General features: G+C 38.2%; 1 protein-coding gene across 1 annotated transcript in view; it reads right to left on the bottom strand.

Annotated features, from left to right (window-relative positions):
* nup107 (nucleoporin 107) overlaps positions 1-18,496 on the bottom strand; it is a 50,824-nt gene continuing 32,328 nt past the window's right edge. The window contains exons 15-28 of the mRNA XM_048607877.1: positions 17,899-17,958; positions 17,620-17,765; positions 17,464-17,512; positions 14,257-14,326; positions 13,981-14,099; positions 13,419-13,457; positions 11,765-11,915; positions 10,932-11,044; positions 10,425-10,527; positions 8,769-8,929; positions 8,194-8,319; positions 8,001-8,114; positions 1,687-1,854; positions 1-416 (exon numbers count right to left, since the gene is read on the bottom strand). Coding sequence (XP_048463834.1) covers positions 309-416; positions 1,687-1,854; positions 8,001-8,114; positions 8,194-8,319; positions 8,769-8,929; positions 10,425-10,527; positions 10,932-11,044; positions 11,765-11,915; positions 13,419-13,457; positions 13,981-14,099; positions 14,257-14,326; positions 17,464-17,512; positions 17,620-17,765; positions 17,899-17,958 — 1,527 coding nt within the window. The 3' untranslated portion in view covers positions 1-308. The remainder of the gene's footprint in view (positions 417-1,686; positions 1,855-8,000; positions 8,115-8,193; positions 8,320-8,768; positions 8,930-10,424; positions 10,528-10,931; positions 11,045-11,764; positions 11,916-13,418; positions 13,458-13,980; positions 14,100-14,256; positions 14,327-17,463; positions 17,513-17,619; positions 17,766-17,898; positions 17,959-18,496) is intronic.

Below are 18,496 nucleotides of genomic sequence, written 5' to 3'. Positions count from 1 at the left end.
TAGAAACTTTTCTACTTTATTGGCATGTAACAATTATAAAATAGAAGCACTCAGACGACAATACTTTGAGTAAGCTTGAAAAAGATTTTTGTACAAAATATTACATACATTTTCAACAAAATTGAATATCCAAATATCATCAATTGCCTGATAATCAAACTTTAATCTTCTAAAAGAGGAAAGAGGGTAAAAGCTGGGGGCAAGATGGAAGGGGAGGAACATTAATAAATTGTTTTTGAAGAAATCTGCAAATTCCTAATCCTTATTACTGGATGGAATCATAGCTTCTCAACTTTTTAAAATATTCACTAAGATTGTAATTCATATCCCAAGGGATCAAGATTCTGATCCAATAACATGAGCGATGACTCTCTCAGCAAATGCAAGAATTTTGCAAGTTCCTCTTTTGAAAATACCTGTTTATATAGAAAAACAAAAGAAAATCTAAATTAAGACTCTACGACAGTTTTACACAATACTTAACTGCACATGACCCTTCAACATAAAATTGTTGCTTCGTGTTTCACATTCATTATCAAAGATTTCTGAACTAACTGTCCAGAAGATCACTTTCATTGAACAAGATATTATTATCACTTTTTTAGCCTCCCTCCTGACATTCATCATGTTGGAGGTGGGGGGAAATTGGAACTTTTCCTAATGGTGCTGAGACTTTCCTTTGCTTCTCAAGGATGAAAAACATCTCTATATACCTATGGAAAATGTTGTTCCGACAATAACAAGCAATGTCAGGAATTTGCTGTCTGGGGAACTGTGAGCAATGGCCTTCATTGTACCAAGTGATGCCAGTTTTCCATAGACAAGAATGAATGAAATGCAAAAAAGTGTAATTTGGTCAATAGGTGCTAAATTTAAATTAAGTTCTTAAAACACATACTGCTCAGTACCATCAAACTATAACTTTATAGATTACATTCTGTATCAAGCATCTTAAATATAAATTTGTAGAAATTATTCTAGATAAATTGCAAATGGTTAGGATCCAAAATGTATTATCAGAAAATCCAGGAAGGCAAAGCAAGTTTGATGAATATGTGAAGAGGAAAAGAACTGCATGGAGCAGGAAAAAGACAATGGAGTGGAACTAGCTGAGGGCTTCTTAGAGAAAGCTAGGATAAACACAAAAGAGAGGTCTCCTTTTCTGTAGCGATTCTATGATTCTACAGCAATAAACTGATTTAAGTAAAAAGCTGTTGCTGCAAAATTCAGCATTAGTAAATTCACAAAAATAGTATCTTATGTTTCCAAAATCAGCAGCACTATAACTAAACACTGAAATTTGAGCCAATTCTTCATGTTGTTGATAATGATCACATTTTTGAAGAAAGCCATTTTAAAAGCTTTTAAAAGCAATTGTAAATGAACACTTAAGCAGGTCTGCATATTCACCAGTCATGAATAATAATGGATTAAATTCTTTTAATCTCTGCAAGAAATATTTCAAAAGCTTTTAGGTATCCTAAACATTTTTTTTTAAAATGTCATGGAGCAGCAATAGATCTTTTACCCTGATTTGAATTACGTATTTAAATATCATGACTGATAGAAATTCACTCTGGTCCTACTTATAGCATATTCAAACAATTTAATGATTTATTGTGGAATTTTATAAATAAAGCTAAGCAAAACTACTATATTGGTCACAAATTTCTATATACAACTTACTTGATAAAGCTTATGTTGCTCTGATGCAACGATATCCGCCAGTTTTAAGCACTGCTGGTACTGTTTAGTGCTGTGTAGTACTGTGTGAAGCAAGAAGCACATCATGGGTAGACAGAGCTGGCGTAATAAATTCAACTGGTGACTGCGCTCAGCATCTTCTTCAGCGTCCTGAGGCACATTAAATACGTCAATTAACTTTAGAAATTTTGCTGCTCCAAAACAACTATATTTCACTGGGATGCTATGTAAAATTGAGCTATTTTTGCTCCTTTTGTTGAATGCAAATTCTTCTGGATTGTTAAAGCCAAGAATCACTTCTTAAAAAGTGGAAAGAAGTACAAACATTTCAATAAAGAAATGAAACATTACTATTTCACTTGTATTAAGAGCACAAGAACTAGATGTAGATGAGCATTCAGTTCCTCAAGCGTGTGCCACTCTTCATGACAATAATGCTGACCTCCACAGCCTCAATTCTACCTTCCTGCTCACACCCACATTCTTGGATTGCCTGAGAAATCGAAGACTTATCACAAACTTGAATACATCGAGTGATAGAGACATATAGCACAGAAACAGACCTTTTGGTCCAACTTGTCCATGCCGACCAGATATCCGACATAAATCTAGTCCCATTTGCCAGCACTTGGCCCACATCCCTCTAAACACTTCCCATTCATATACCCATACAGATGCCTTTTAAACGCTATAATCATACCAGCCTCCGCCGCTTCCTCTGGCAGCTCACTCCATTCACGCACCACCCTCTGCGAGAAAATGATGCCCCTTAAATCTATTATATCTTTCCCCTCTCACCTTAAACCCATGCCCTCTAATTTTGGACTCCTCCACCTCAGAGAAAAGACCTTGCCTATTTACCATATCCATGCCCCTCATGATTTTATAAACCTCGATAAGGTCACCACTCAGCCTCTGACGCTCCAGGAAAAATAGCCGCAGCCCATTCAGCCTCTCCCTATAGCTCAAACCCTCCAACCCTGGCAACATCCTTGCAAATCTTTCTGAACCCATTCAAGTTTCACAATATCTCTCCAATAGCAAGGAGATTACAATTGCAAACAGTATTCCAAAAGTGGCCTCACCAATGTCCTGTACAGCCACAAAATGATCTCCCAACTCCTATACTCACTGCACTCACCAATAAAGGCAGGCTTACCAAACGCCGCCTTCACTATCCAATCTACCTGCAATTCCACTTTCAAGAAACTATGAACCTGCACTCCGAGTTTTCTCTGTTCAGCAACACTCCCCAGGACCTTACCATTAAGTGTATATGTCCTGTCTTGATTTGCCTTTCCAAAATGCAGCACCTCACATTTATCTAAATTAAACTCCATCTGCCTGTCTTCAGCCCATAGGCCCATCTGATCAAGGTCCCATTGTACTCTGAGGTAACCTTCTTCGCTGTCCACTACACCTCTAATTTTAGTGTGATCTGCAAACTTAGTAACCATCCCTTCTGTGTTCACATCCAAATCATTTATGCAAATGACAAAAAGCACTGGACCTAGCACCAATCCTTGTGGCACACCGCTGATCGCCAGTCTCCAGTCTGAAAAGCAACCCTCCACCACCACACACTGTCTTCTACCTTTGAGCCAGTTCTGCATCCAAATGGCTAGTTCTCCCTGTATTCAGTGTGGCCTAACCTTCCTAAGCAGTCTACCATGAGGAAAGTTGTCGAATGCCTTGCTTAAGTCCATATAGCTCTGCCCTCATCAATCTTCTTCGTTACTTCTTCAAAAAACTCTATCAAGTTGGTTAGACACGATTTCCCAGAAACAAAGCCATGGAGCCAATCCCTAATCAGTCCTTGCCTTTGCAAATACATGAAAATGCTGTCCCTCCGGATTCCCTCCAACAACGTGCCCACCACTGATGTCAGGCTCACCGGTCGATAGTTCTCTGGCTTTTCGTTACCACCTTTCTTAAAGAGTGGCACAACCTTGGCCAACCTGCAGTCTTCTGGCACCTCGCCTGTGGCTAAGGATGATACAAGTATCTCAACAAGGGACCCAGCAATCTCTTTCCCTGCTTCCCACAGAGTTCTAGGATACACCTGAACAGGTCCTGGGAGTTCATCCACCTTTATGCATTTTAGGACTCTCAGCACCTCCTCCTCTGTAATATGGGCATTTTTCAAGATGTTGTTATTTATTTCCCCATGGTCTCTATCTTCCATATCCTTCTCCACCGTAAATACTGATGCAAGATACTTGTTCAGTATCTCCTCCATCTCCTGCACTCAACGACAGCATCCACAACCCTCTGTTGGTGAGGATTCTAAACATCTATATCTCTTACAATTAATACATTTCTTAACTCATTCCTCAAAATATCCTAACTCATTCCTCCGCATTTTAGATTCACCCATTAAGAGAAATAACCTCCGTTTATCCTGTCAAATCCCCTCACAATCTTTGTTTCAATGAGATCATCTCTTATTCGTCCAAAATCTAGACATAACAGATGTAATTTATTTGTAATATCTTAAAAGAGAAACAATTACTTTCTTTGAAATTATATGACAAACCTATGTATTTATTCAGAATTAAGTATTATGACAGTTCTGTAATCAGTTATTGTAACTATGTAGCTCTATTTTGTGTATTTCACTGACTCAGCTTTAACAATGATTTATACACAGATTTTACATCCACACTGAAGACTATATTGGATACAACTTTTTTACTCTTTTGTTGTTTTTTAATTAATTCTACTCCAAGCATGAATAGATACTGTTAAAACACACATTCTACAGAATGTAATAATACTGATACCTATGCATCAGTTAAGACACATCAGATAATAAGCCTGATGAATCATGAGTACTTAACATTACACACTCTTTTGTTCCAAACAAGCAGACAAACTCTCTCAAGGCAACCTATTATCTCAGCAAAAAGACATGAGACTTGATAAATGGTTGCAAACAGGCATGCACTCACCCTGGACATCAGGAGTTATGTTATGAGGAGAGATTATACAAAGTAGGCCTGTTTTCACTAGAGTTTAAATGGCTACGGCGTGATCTGATTGAAGTCTTCAAGATATTAACAGGGAAAGACAGGGTAGATAAAGATAACTATTTCCACTGATTGGGGATTCTAGAACCATGGGTCATAGTCTGAGAATTAGGGCCAGACTGTTTGATGTTAGGAAGCACTTCTATGCACAAAGAGTGGCAGATGTTTGCAACTCTCTTCCACAAACAGCAGTAGATGCTGGATTAGTTCATTTTAAACCAGAGATAGATAAATTTTTGATAAGCAAAGGTATTAAGGGTCCTGGGCCAAACGCAGTTATATTGAGTTAGTCCACAGATCAGCCATGATCCAATTGAATGGCGGAACAGACTCGAGTGGCTGAATGGCCTAGTCCTGTTCCTACGTCCCAGTGCAATCAGAGTGCTTTAGATGTCAGTGCCTGAGACACTTCAGGACTTCTATAACGGCTTCATACTTAAAACAAAAGGTGTTTCATTTAGCAGCCTGGTATCCTTGAAATGAACTACAAAATTGTTGACCCAGAGGGCGACTCAGTAACTGCAAACGTAGTTCCCTATTTTTGTTTTAATTGTTTTCTCCCACAAGAGTGGCGGTGACATTTGCTTAGTTATTGCTGGGACACAGAAACAGAAAATAGGAGCATAAGTAGGTCTTTTGCCCCTTTGAGCCTGCTCTACCATTCACTATGATCATGGCTGAAGATCAACTCAGTACCTTGTTCCCACATTCTCCCCATACCTTTGATCCCTTTAGCCCCAAAAATTATATCAAACTCTTTAGAAACTTGCAATGTTTTGGCCTCAACTGCTTTCTGCAGCAAAGAATTCCACAGGGTCACCACTTTCTGGGTGAAGAAATTTCTTCTCAGACTAAATGGACTACCCTGAATCCTTAAACTGTGACCCCATAGTTGTGGACTTGCTAGTCTTCAGGAATATTCTTTCTGCATGTACTCTGTCTAGTCCTATTAGAATTTAGAGGTTTCTATGAGAACCTCTTTTGTTTTCCAGTGAGTAAAGCCTGAACCGATCCAGTCACTCTTCATCCAAGAGTAATGCCATCCTTGGAATTAGTCTGTTAAATCTTTGTTGCAAACCTTCCACAGCCTGAACATCCCTCCTCACAAGGAGGCCAAAGCTGCACACGCTTCACATGGTCTCATTAAGGTGCTGTACAATTGCATCAAGACATCCCTGCTCTAGTACTTGAATCTTCTCGCTACTAAAGCCAACACACATTTGCCTTTTTCACTGCCTGCCACATCTGCATACCTACTTTCAGTAACTAATGTACAAGGACACCCAGAACTCATTACATCTCGCCTTTCCCAAAATATCACCAAATAATAGTCTGCCTTCCTGTTTTTTTGCTTCCAAACAGGAAAACCTCAAATTACGGTGCATCTGCCACGCATTTGCCCCTCATTCGGCCTGTCAAAAATCAAACTGAAGAATCTCTGCCTCTTCCCCACAGTTCATCCTCCCACCCAGCAGTGTTGTCTGCAAACTTGAAGATATTACATTTAGTTTCCTTATCTATAGTATTAATACCCGTGGTGAAAAGCTCGGGTCCAAGCACTAATCCCTGTGGGAGCTATGAGACACTGCCTGTCAGTCTGAAAAAGCCCTGTTTATTCCTACTCCGCTTCCTGTCTGCCAACCAGCTCTCCATCCACATCAGTACAGTACCCCCAAGCCATGCACTTTAATTTTACATGCTAATTTCTTCTGTAGTACCTTACCAAAAGCCTTCTGAAAAGCCTAACTAAAACAACCTCTACTGACATCCCCCCAATCAACCCTAATAATCACATCCTTGAAAAATTCCAATAGATTTGTTAAGCATGACTTCTCTTTTGTAAATCCATGTTGACTCTGTTAGATCCTGTCACATTTTCCAAGTTCTCTGTTACTAAATCTTTTATAATGGACTCTAGCATTTTCTCCACTACTAATGTCAGGCTAAATAGTCTCTAATTTGCTGTTTTCTCTCTACATTCTTTTTTAAATAGTGGGGTACCTTAGCTACTCTCCAAGTCATAGAAACTGTGTAAAATCCCAAAAAAGTCTACAAATACATCCACTATTTCTACAGCCACTTCCTCAAAGTATGCTGAGATTTTGATTATTAGAACCTGGGGATTTTCAGCCTTTAATCCCATGATTCCTCAACACCATTTCTGTACTAATGTTGATATCCTTCAAATCTTCCCTCTCACTTCAAGCTGTGCTCCCCAACATTTTTTAGGACAATAATTGTTTCCCCTTTAGTGAAGATGGAACAAAGATATGCATTTAATTGGTCTGTCACCTCTTTGTTCCTCATTCTAACTTACCCTGTTTCTAACTGTCAGAGACTTGCATTTGACTTCACTAATCTTTTTCTCTTCCCATACCTACAGAAACTTTTAGCATCAATTTGTAAGTTCCCTGCAAGCTTTGCAATTAGGAATAGGAATTAAGTTTTATTGTCACGTGTAAGTACAGGAATACAGGAATACAGTGAAAAATGTACAAAATTACCACTTATTGAAACAAGTGGACTGTACAGCAGAAGTGCGAATACTTCTGAGGCATAACCCAATTACCTGATTCACACCATTCCCTGAAGCATAACCGTGCTATCAAACTTTAAAGGTCATTTCTCAGATTGTTTCTAATGGAGACCTTTAAATTAGACATTTCCCTATTCACTTCACCAGGGGAGTTCTGGTAGGGAAGTACTTCTGTATGGCTTCTCTCAAAACTTGGAAGTCATTATTTCTAAATCAGCTCTAGATTAAGCTTTTGCCAGTAGCAATACTACAGAGAGAATGTGTAGGCAGCCAGAAAAAATATGCTTTCAAAATATTCTACCAAAGCCATATAACATTGTCAAATACAATGAAAACCTGATCTGCATATATTAATGGCTCATGCCAATTTCTGTTTTTGAAAAAGAAAATACAAAATAATAGCTCAATAGGGCAAAACAGGATGAAGTTGCAACCTATCAATTTGACTGCTCCTTATTCTAACTCAATTAATTTCATTTACTATTCGCATGTCAAGATTCAGAGTCATGCAGAAGTCAGCTATTGCAACCTTGCATTCTGCTTAATTACTTATTTGCTATATGCAAAATTAACTGTCTACAAAAAAAGTGACAGTAACAAAACCCACTGATTATTAAATAGATCCTTAAGGATGCCTGAAAGCTCAGATGAAAGATCTTCTTTCTTTTTGACCTTCACTAATTAAAGCTATTCAGAACTTTTGATTAACAAACATTCCATTTAGAATTTACCTCTCTGATGTCAATCAACCATCCTCCATTCACAAAAAGCAAGACATTACAGATCTTCTCTTTTACATCTTTGGTGAGACTTTGCAATTCATCACTCCAGCTCTCATAATCACTCTGTTGGGAAAAGGAAATCACTTACACCAAATGCATAGTAAAACACATTGCAACAGCTGAAATTGTATATACTTTGAACCTGGAATTTCTTCTGTTTGTGTTCATGAGCCACTGTCTCTGTGAAACTTGCGCTTGCGGAAATGGTGGGTTCCTGAGGTGCTAACTGCATCCATTTAAACCAGTTGTTGAACATCTCATGAGCTTCCTGGAGAACAGCATAAGTTATAAAGTTTAATTTTTTGAAACAGAAAATCAAGAATATACAGAAGACCACATCCTCTTCAACACAGTTGAAAAAGATGAAACAGAACATTTTCACAGGTGAGAGACCATCTGAAAAACAGCTGACATGCATTTATAAAATTCAATTTCAGAAGAAATTAGGAAGAAACATTCGTCAGAATACAAAAACTCCCAGCAGATTCTATTTTGAAACCATAAATTTAACCTTTAATTAAATATTCATATAACTCTAATTTAAGATGATCAATTTAAGATGATTTAAGGTGAACTTTTCTCCAAAACTGCAGCAGCAATGCTACACTCACTGAGAACATGGGACTGACAGTCCATTAATCTAACCAAATTTCTGTTCCAATTCCACTAACCATAGTTTCACAGCTGGAACTGTGGAATTTCCTCTTGTAACCTTACCAGATAAGCCCTTATGCACAAATGTTCCCGGATAGCATTTTCCTCCTCTGCTGGAGGCATGAAATTCATTCCATAATCTTCCCAGCTCGTGCACACTTCAGTTACAGAATCACGTGGAATTTTGCTGAACACTTCTTTTGCAGCTTCATGTTTTTTTGAAGCTGAAAAACAAAATTAAAGCATTTAAATTACAGAACACAAGTAGCATTCTGCAATTGCTTATTTCACTACAGATCAAAGAATCACTTGAGTCTTACTGGATCCATGTCTACAAGCTATGATGCTATAGTTAAGAGCTCCTCAGCCTCTACAGCAATTTTCTCAGGATTTTTTTTAAAAATTTGCATACAAAATGGAATGAAAGTAAACCCGAAACAGTACTTTCAGTTATAAACAAATCATAGCAAACCTCAAAGTATGCCTTTACATGGAATGATCAACAGCTGGAACAAGGACTAAAAAGGGTACTTGGGGATTTCAAATTAATTTAAGGGACAACAGATGCTGCAATAACTAGAAGACAGTGCTTAACATTCTAAAAGTTAAAAAAAATGAGCTGATGGAATTTTATCATTCAAACCTGTTATGGAAAAGCAATTCAGAATTATTAAAAGCTGATTTTAATAATGTTAATGCTTGGTCAATATTACTGATGTACTAACACTTGCAACAGTATTCTGTAAGAAGTTATATTTCAGCATAGTTAACAATTTAATTAATCAAAGGATTATCGAAAACAAAGTGCAAATGTGAAATGCAAAATATGAATAGTCTCATCTATAATACAGCAACTGACAAGCATGAGAAAGTCAGGCTGGGGAAGGAACACATCAAGAATAAACTATAGTCAAAAGTTGGTATTGTCGCACATGTTTGGATACACAAGATAGCCAGAGAACAGGAAAAATATCTCAACTATAATAATGCATAGAGTAGATTTGTTCAACCCTAGAATTGAAGAAAACTGAATTTTACAAATAAGAAGGGGCTGTAAAGCCCCTGAACTAATTTCAATGCAGATGAAAAGCTGCACAGAACTCTTGCTGAAACATGACCAAAGATCAGGCCATTGTTCAGCTCACAACTTTGGGAAAAGGAGAAAGGGTGGGAGATTAGACCAGGTTTGATTCATTTTAGTGAGGGTGTGCGAGGAAATTTTAGGAGGAACATTTTTGCTAATTCATGCTCCACATTTAACATATTTCAGTACAGGGGCCTGACTGAACGCCAATACCAAGCTATGCTGTACAATTCAGCCTGTGACAACAGAGCCATATTGCACACCAATTTCAAAAAAATAGATTTTACAATTTATATAACATTCTGGTTGGATGTGTGCCATTTGTGTCACTGCATCTGCCTTCACTAACTTGAAATGTAGCACACTATTAACTTGTGATAAGTGTGTGCCTCTCATCAGCCATTTTGGAAGACTGGTTACTGCCTGAAAAAACTGGGCACGGCAGAGCTGAACTTATAAGCCAGAGAATATGTACGGCTATTTATAATTTAGTTAGACCTATCTAATAGACACTAGACAATAGAAATTGTCTCAATTTCATTTATCATGAAAACAAACTCCACATCTAAAGAAAGCTAAATAATTACAATGTTTGAGTTTTTAAAATTTGTGTAAGAGGAAACAAAACTACATACCCAAGAATTTTCTCATTATGGCATTGCTCTGTTTCAGTGTCTCTGCTCTTTGTGTAGGATCAAAGACCAACCACTCAATTACATTGATCTTCATACGGTCTTCCTGCAAAAGTTATCTTTTATTTGACTCAGCATGTAACATTCAAAATAACGCAATTTGGTTCTGTAAAAACTTTTAATATTAATGTGTACTATAGTCAATCCAATATCTTTAAAGCAACGTATTTCAAAAATTAATATCTCATCAGCAATAACCGGACTCCTTCACCAAATGAATCAATCATACTAATACGATTATATAAAATAGAGCACATTAAAGCAAATAACGAATAACGTTGGACAGTCGTGCAAGGCCATCACAAAATCCTATTTCGTTATTGTGCCAGCGCTAACATTAGCCTGCCTATTGGGGTGTGTGTGGGAGAGAGATTCAATGAACTGAAGTGTCTTTTATCATTATTTTATCATTTAAGGCGGTAGCAAATCCACATACAAATTCATACTTACTTCTGTAGTCGCAGTATCCAGAGATGGAGATAGATCATGATGAGTAAACTCGTCAGCATCCTTTTTCCGGATGTTTTCCACAACACACTTGGTCACAGCTGCCACATCAAGGCCTACAAGATATTTTGGAAATATTCATAAAGGAACGTGTTACAGACAGGATTACATATTTCTTAAAATAAAAACCATATTAGATTCAGAGTCAGAGAAATGTAGAGTGTGGAAACAGACCATTCAGTCCAACTCATCCATGCTGACCACATATCCTAAATTAATCTAGTCCCACTTGCCAACATTTGGTCCATATCCCTCTACTTCCTTCCTATTTACATACCTATCCAGATGCCTTTTAAATGTTGTAATTGTACCAGCCTCCATCACTTCCTCTGGCAGCTCATTTCATACACACTTCATTTTCTGCTTGAAAAAGTTGCCCCTTAGGTCCCTTATAAACCTTTCCCCTCTCATTTTAAACCTAAGCCCTCTAGTTTTGGACTGTTCCACCTCAGGGAAAAGACCTTGTCTATTTACCCTACCCATGCCCCTCATGATTTTGTAAACCTCTATAAGGTCACCCCCGAGCCTGTGACGCTCCAGGGAAAATAGCCCAAGTCTATTCAGTCTCTCCCTATAGATCAAACCCTCCAACCCTGACAACATCCTTGTGAAGCTTTTCTGAACCTTTTCAAGTTTCACAACATCCTTCCTATAGCAGGGAGACCAGAATTGCACACAGTATTCCAATAGGATCACTTGTTATTTTGGGATTCAGAAAGCATCCTCGCTAATGTCAAGCAAATATTACGAGATAACATCTGAGATTGTCTCCTTACCGGCTTCTCTCGCCAGATCTAGACATAGTTTCCGTTGCTCAGTCTCTGTGACAGTTTCCAAAAATGCGGAATATTGAGTGACAGCCAGCTCCGGAGGCAAATGGCTTACATAAAATGCTATTAAATATGTGTGCTTAGCTTGGATTAGAAGCTGTAAAAAATAACGTTCAAAGCTAACAATGTTTTATGGTACACTTCACTATATTGCAGTAAAGAAAGAAGTTAAATTACCTCCATGGTTTAAGAAAGCGCATGATAGTATATATCTAGGCAGGCATCTGAACAGTTCTCAAGTTAGTTGTTTTAAATTACAACAGTGAAACAATTATTTAGTAGACAATCTTACAGGCTTTTATAAAATGAAAAAAGAAAAAAATTAGTGCACTTAAATTAATCTGTTAGGCCACGTCATTTATGATATAAACGTGTCTCAATATATCAGTAAGACAAGAAGGTATAAGAGCAGAATTAGTCTATTTGGCCATTCAAGTCCACTCCACTATTTGATCATAGCTGATATATTTCTCAACCCCATTCTCCAGCCTTCTCCTCTGAAACTTTGATTCCCTTATTAATCTAGAACCCATCTATCTCAGTCTTAAATACATTCAATGACTTGGCCTCCACAACCTTCTGTAGCAATGAATCCCACAGAATCATCACCCTCTGGCTGAAGAAATTCTTCCTCATCTCAGTTCTAAAGGGTTGCACATTCATTGAGCTGTGCCCTCCAGACCTAGTCTCTCCTACTAGTGGAAATATCTTTTCCATGTGCACTCTATCCAGGCCTCTGAGTATTCTGTAAATTTTAATGAGATCCCCCTTCATCCTTCTAAGCTTCATCAAGTACAGACCCAGAGACCAAAACCATGCCTCATATGACAAGTCCTTCATCCCTGGGATCATTCCTGTAAGCCTCCTCTGGACCCCCTCCAACGTTAGCACATCCTTCCTTAGATATGGGGCCCAAAACTGCTCACAATATTCCAAATGCAGTGACCAGAGCCTTATAAAGCCTCAGCAGTAAATCTCTGCAGTTGTATTCTAGCCTCTCGAAACAAATGCTAACATTGCATTTGTTTGCCCAAGAGGCAAGTGAAACTGCATCTTAACTTGAAGAGGATTCTGAACTCAATTCCCAATTCCCTTTGTACTTCAGATTTCCAAAGTCTTTGCCTCCACTTTTCAAAGTGCATATAACCTCACACTTTCCTTCATTGTGTTCCATCTGCTATCTTGTCGCCCACTCTCCTAGCCCGTCCAAGTTTTTCCACAGCTTCCCCACTTCTTCAACACTATCTCTATTTCCACCTAGCTTTGAGTCATCTGCAAACTTAGCAACAATGCCCTCAGTTCCTTCGGCCAGATTGTTATTGAGAATAATTGTGGTCCCATGACTGACCCCTGGGGAACTCCACTAGTTACCGGCTGCCATCCTGAAAAAAAACTCTTATCACCACTCTCTGCCTTCTGCTAATCATCCAATCCTCTAATTATGCCAGTAACTTGCCTTGAACACCATGGGGTCCTATCTTATTTCACACCCTCCTGTGCAGTACCTTGTCAAAGAATGAGCATTAAAACAAAAACGTGATGTATTATTTTGTTCATTTAAAAACATTATTTTGAGAAAATTTCAACTTATTTATCTTACCTCTATATAAGTTTTTAAAATGTCTGTACAAACATCCTCCTAAAAAAAAAGTAAAACCTGATTTAATAAAGATATTTGTAGCAGGTTTTAACTTGTCTGGTCGAGAAGCAGACAGGGGAAAGGGGAGTTTTCTGCTTCAAGCTGGATTTGACAGAGAAAAGGCAGTTGTCTTTAATGTTGATCCAGATTTGTTTTAGGATAACAATTATATTTACAGCTCTTTCATTCAAGTCAAGTACAAGAAATGAGGAAGTCTAATGGTAGTACACTGGTGCTGACAATAGCCCTTCTCATTTTCTAGTAACAAATTAATTCTCTCAGAACAATTTCATCAACTCTTGTGGCTGTTTGATGAAAAACCAAGGAGAAGTAGTGGGATTTACTGTCTGTTTAGTAGACAATTAACCAGATGGAATTAATCTAAAATCTAGTGCTAACCTTCACAGAACTTGTAATCCAAAATAAACTGAAATGCTGTTTTATGTTTATGAATATGCTGCACTAATGCACGGATTTGAATTTCCTGCATATGGTAACATTCAGTTGCAATAAACAGGTTTACCTTTGTCTGTAGGCCCAAACTCCACAAAAACAACACAAGGTGAGTCATGAATCGAAGGAGGTGTGCTGGAAGGAGAGATCTGCATTTTTCTAGCCAATCCTGAAATTCATCCATTAAACCTAGTATTCACAAACAAAAAAACTATTGCATCAGATGAACAAGGCACCGCAGTTTTTGTTTCAGAATTGTACAATTTACATAATATATGCCAGAATTTCGCAGTACACATATTTGACTACTTCCATTCAGTTTAAAATAAAAACAAAAAAATCTTACCATCAATGTCTCCCAAGATTATGAATTTCTGGATTATATGGTAATGAGCTTTATTCTCCTCCAACACTTGCTGCAAATATTAAACAAAAACAATTTTAATAATTTCACAAATGTTTAATCATCCGAAATATCTCAATCAGGTCTCCCATCAGACTTCTCCCCTCCAAAGAATTCAGTCTTTCTTCATAGCCGAAATGCTCCAACCCAGGCAATATCCTGGTGAATCTGATCCACCTTTCTCTAATGCAATTGCTCCTTCTTATAACACGGTGACCAGAACTGGACACAGCAATTCATCTGTGGCTTACCCAACATCTTATATATTTCCAGCACAACCTATCTGGTCTGATATTAAATGCCTCGATTAATAAAGTCAGGTACCCAATATGCCTGATCAACCACCATACCAATTGTCCTGCTGCTTTCAAGGACACCCATGCCCCTCCAAGTCTCAGTACTCCTTTGCCTCATTAAGCATCCCAAAAGGCAACACGTTAACACTTTTGAGGCTTAAATTTCATCTGTGACTGCACTGCTTAACTGACCAGCTTGTCTATTTTGTCATGTAGTCAAAGGCTTTTCTCCTCGCCGTCTACCCCACCAATATTTGGTTACCTATGAACTTACTGGTCAAACTTCCTACATTGAAGTCTAGATCCACAGCAAGGGACCCAGCAGCAAACCTTGCAGTGTTTCAGTGGACACAGGCTTCCATTCACAAAACCCACATTCGACCACACCTCTGCCTCCTGCCACAAAGCCAATATTGGATCTCACGGACTCTTACCTTCTTGACCAGTCTCCCATGTGACTCCTTGTCAAAAGGCTTACTGAAGTCCAAACAAACAGCATTAGCCTCATCAACACACCTTGTCACTTCTTCAAAACTTAAATTAAATTTGTTAGACATGATCTTTCCCTGACAGACTGTCAGACTATCCTTGCCTCTCCAAGTAGCTCAGTCATATACATAATGTATATATGTATTGTTTGACATTAGGCAGTTGCACGAATGTCACTAAAAATCTTATTGATCAACAAAAATGTACAAGCCAGGGAGAACAGTAATGTCTCCATCAAATATTCTCTCTCAACCCAGTCTGGGGATAAACAATAGTTTATTTATTATAGGAAAAACAATGACCAGTTATAATATTCTGAGACTAATCAGAGAAATATCTTATATAGAGTTGGCCCTGATAGAGTAGTTTGAAAGACCTCCTGTAAAATATCAGTATGATTCTCAATAGCATTATCAACAGTGAATTTTTAAAAATTTGCTCATTGCATGTGGACATTGCTGACTGGGTCAACATTTCTTGTCCATCCCCAACTGCCCTGCAGAAGGCAGTGGTGAGCTGCTGCAGTCTTCGAGACATAGGGACATCCACAGTGCTGCTGGGAAGGGAGTTCCAGGATTTTGACCCAGCAGTAGAACACCAAGTCAGGATGGAAGTAGTGACTTGGAAGTGGTGTGTTGTCTCCATGCATCAGTTGCCCTTCTTCTAGATGGTAGAGGGCCTGAGTTTGGAAGGTGCTGTTAGAGAGCCTAAAAAAAAAGGAAACCTAAAATTTCCCTCATGATTAAAAAAAATACAAAACCTACGTAAATGATGAACATTTTGATGTGACATGGCGCCATATGTTTTTCATTTGTATATAACCAAGATATTAAGCCTTAGTGTATGCCTATGCTTAAAACACCTACATCTGTTGATTCCATTTTATTTTGTTTTTGCTCAATCTTCCTTTTCTAACTATTTTTAAACTTTTTTCCTTTACCGTTTTAGAGTTAAGAACATGCAACAACTGCTCCGCCTTCATACTTACAAAATTGGGCTTTAAGTTTATTTTCAAGGACAGGTTTCTATTGTCAAAACGCCATCCCCAAAACAGACAGTCTCATGTAGAGCTAATAAAAATGTATTCAACAGAATTACATTATTTTTAGATTGAGAGTCCTCACACGTGAATGAGTAAGCTTAATTATCAGACTTTAAAAGATCGCAATAAAAAGAAGTTCCAAATTGCAAGTGCTTTCTAATGATCCCAGTGAGGTTTCACCTCATCAAGTTGGTACAACTTATTTTTCCTTTAAGTCTCACTAAGCAATTCAAACCCGCATAGGACCTTCTCCCCAACTTCTGTTAACAATCAGCTGTTGGCAGCCGCTAGGACAATCTCTACTTTTCACTCTGGGTTTTTGCTTGGATAAGTGGGAGAGCAAATGTACATCCATAAGTCCACATTATGGCACAGCTAAAATAGCAACAACCATTGCTAATGACTCAATACTCCATGTCATGCCATGTTACACCTTCACGTAGCCATTCCCTGCCTTCCAAATAAATTCAAAAAAAACTTATAGTCATCTACAAATTGTGACACACTTTATTGCTGCAATCTTAACTTTAATATCCTATAACACTGCCAATTAAACCGTAATTGCATTTCATAGAATCATAGAAGCTCTACAGTGTGGAAACAGGTCCTTCGGCCCAACAAGTCCACACTGACCCTCAAGAGCATCCCACCCAGACCCATTCCCATATAACCCACCTAACCTACACCTCCCTGAACACTACGGCCAATTTAGCATGTCCAATTCACCTAGCCTGCACATCTTTGGACTGTGGGAGGAAACCAAAGCACCTGGAGAAAACCCACTCAGACACAAGGAGAACATGCAAACTTCACACAGGCAGCCACCCAAGGCTGGAATCGAACCTGGGTCTCTGGCGCTGAGGCAGCAATGCTAACCACTGAGTAACCGTGCTGCCCAAAGATTTGGCTGCTTTCATTCCATTACAAGAGGTAGAAATATCTGCCGGAGTCCAACACTTCATAATTCCTTCAAATGTCCCTCCACTTTTGTAAAAAGCCTCTTCTAAACCTCTTCTTTTGAGCAAGCTTTCAAACATACCAAATTCCTCTTTTCAGTCAAGTTCCATAGGATACTTTTCCTTAGATTAAAATGATAGAAAAAAAGTTCAGATATTAAATTGTACATAATCAAAGTAAAAGGAAATCCTGTGGGACACTTATTAACTTTCACAAGGAAAAGAAATTTGATTAAAATTTACTTGAACAATGCATGGAGAAAGATGATTGTACAAATACTTAGTTGCTGAACATGCCAAGGTAGAAGTAGTATTTTAGAACATTTGATTCAGGAAAATAACATTTGAAATTAATGTTTTCTCTTACTTTTTTGTCTGTTGCCTGCAGCTCTTCAAATATTGCCTCTAAAGTCCAACTGAAAATGTACAAGATTCACATTTACTTGACTGAAGAAACGTCATTCAATGCATTTCATTTGTTTTGCAACAAGATCTAATAGAAAATTTGGGAGTTTAAACTTACTTTGCTTCAGTATACTCTTTAGGCAATTCTTCTAATTCACTCACAGGAGTACTCAATGCACGGATTTCTTGTTCTACAAGACTATCCACCATGACCCTGAAGTATGCCCAAACACAGTCTTCCCAAGTATCACACACTGAAAGGAGCTACAAAATATAACTAATTATTATAACAGTGCAAGAACAGACTTTTTCAACATCTCCATAAGAATGTTACTCTAAGGATTCTCTTAAGAATTGGAATTATAAGAAAAAGGAGATGAAAGTTTGGATATTTTACCTGTTTAAGATTTCCACTTAAGGCTGCATAGATTGCTCGTTCATATCTGTTAAACTGCTCCTATAAAACCAAATTTGAAAATTCAAAACTATTGCATTAATAACATTAGTAGTAAATTGCTTCAACATTTATGGTCCTCATTAACATAAATCTTTATGTAAAAATCCCTTTTTATAAAATGATCCTCAAGTAGAAAATTTTTCAAAGCAACTGATTTTATCATTATAAGGGGAGCACAATGTACATTAATTGAAATAAACAGAACAAAAACTTACAATCAAAGATAACAAGGTGTAGAGCTGGATGAACACAGCAGGCCAAGCAGCATCAGAGGAGCAGGAAGGCTGACGTTTCGGGCCTAGACCCTTCTTCAGAAATGGGGGAGGGGAAGGGGGTTCTGAAATAAATAGGGAGAGAGGGGGAGGCGGATAGAAGATGGATAGAGGAGACAGACAGGTCAAAGAGGCGGGGATGGAGCCAGTAAAGGTGAGTGTAGGTGGGGAGGTAGGGAGGAGATAGGTCAGTCCAGGGAGGACGGACAGGTCAAGGGGGCGGGATGAGGTTAGTAGGTAGGAGATGGGGGTGCGGCTTGAGGTGG

This window comes from Rhincodon typus, chromosome 18, assembly GCF_021869965.1.
Source record: "Rhincodon typus isolate 14 chromosome 18, sRhiTyp1.1, whole genome shotgun sequence".
Lineage (NCBI taxonomy): Eukaryota > Metazoa > Chordata > Chondrichthyes > Orectolobiformes > Rhincodontidae > Rhincodon > Rhincodon typus.
This window is presented reverse-complemented; position numbering and strand designations above follow the sequence as displayed.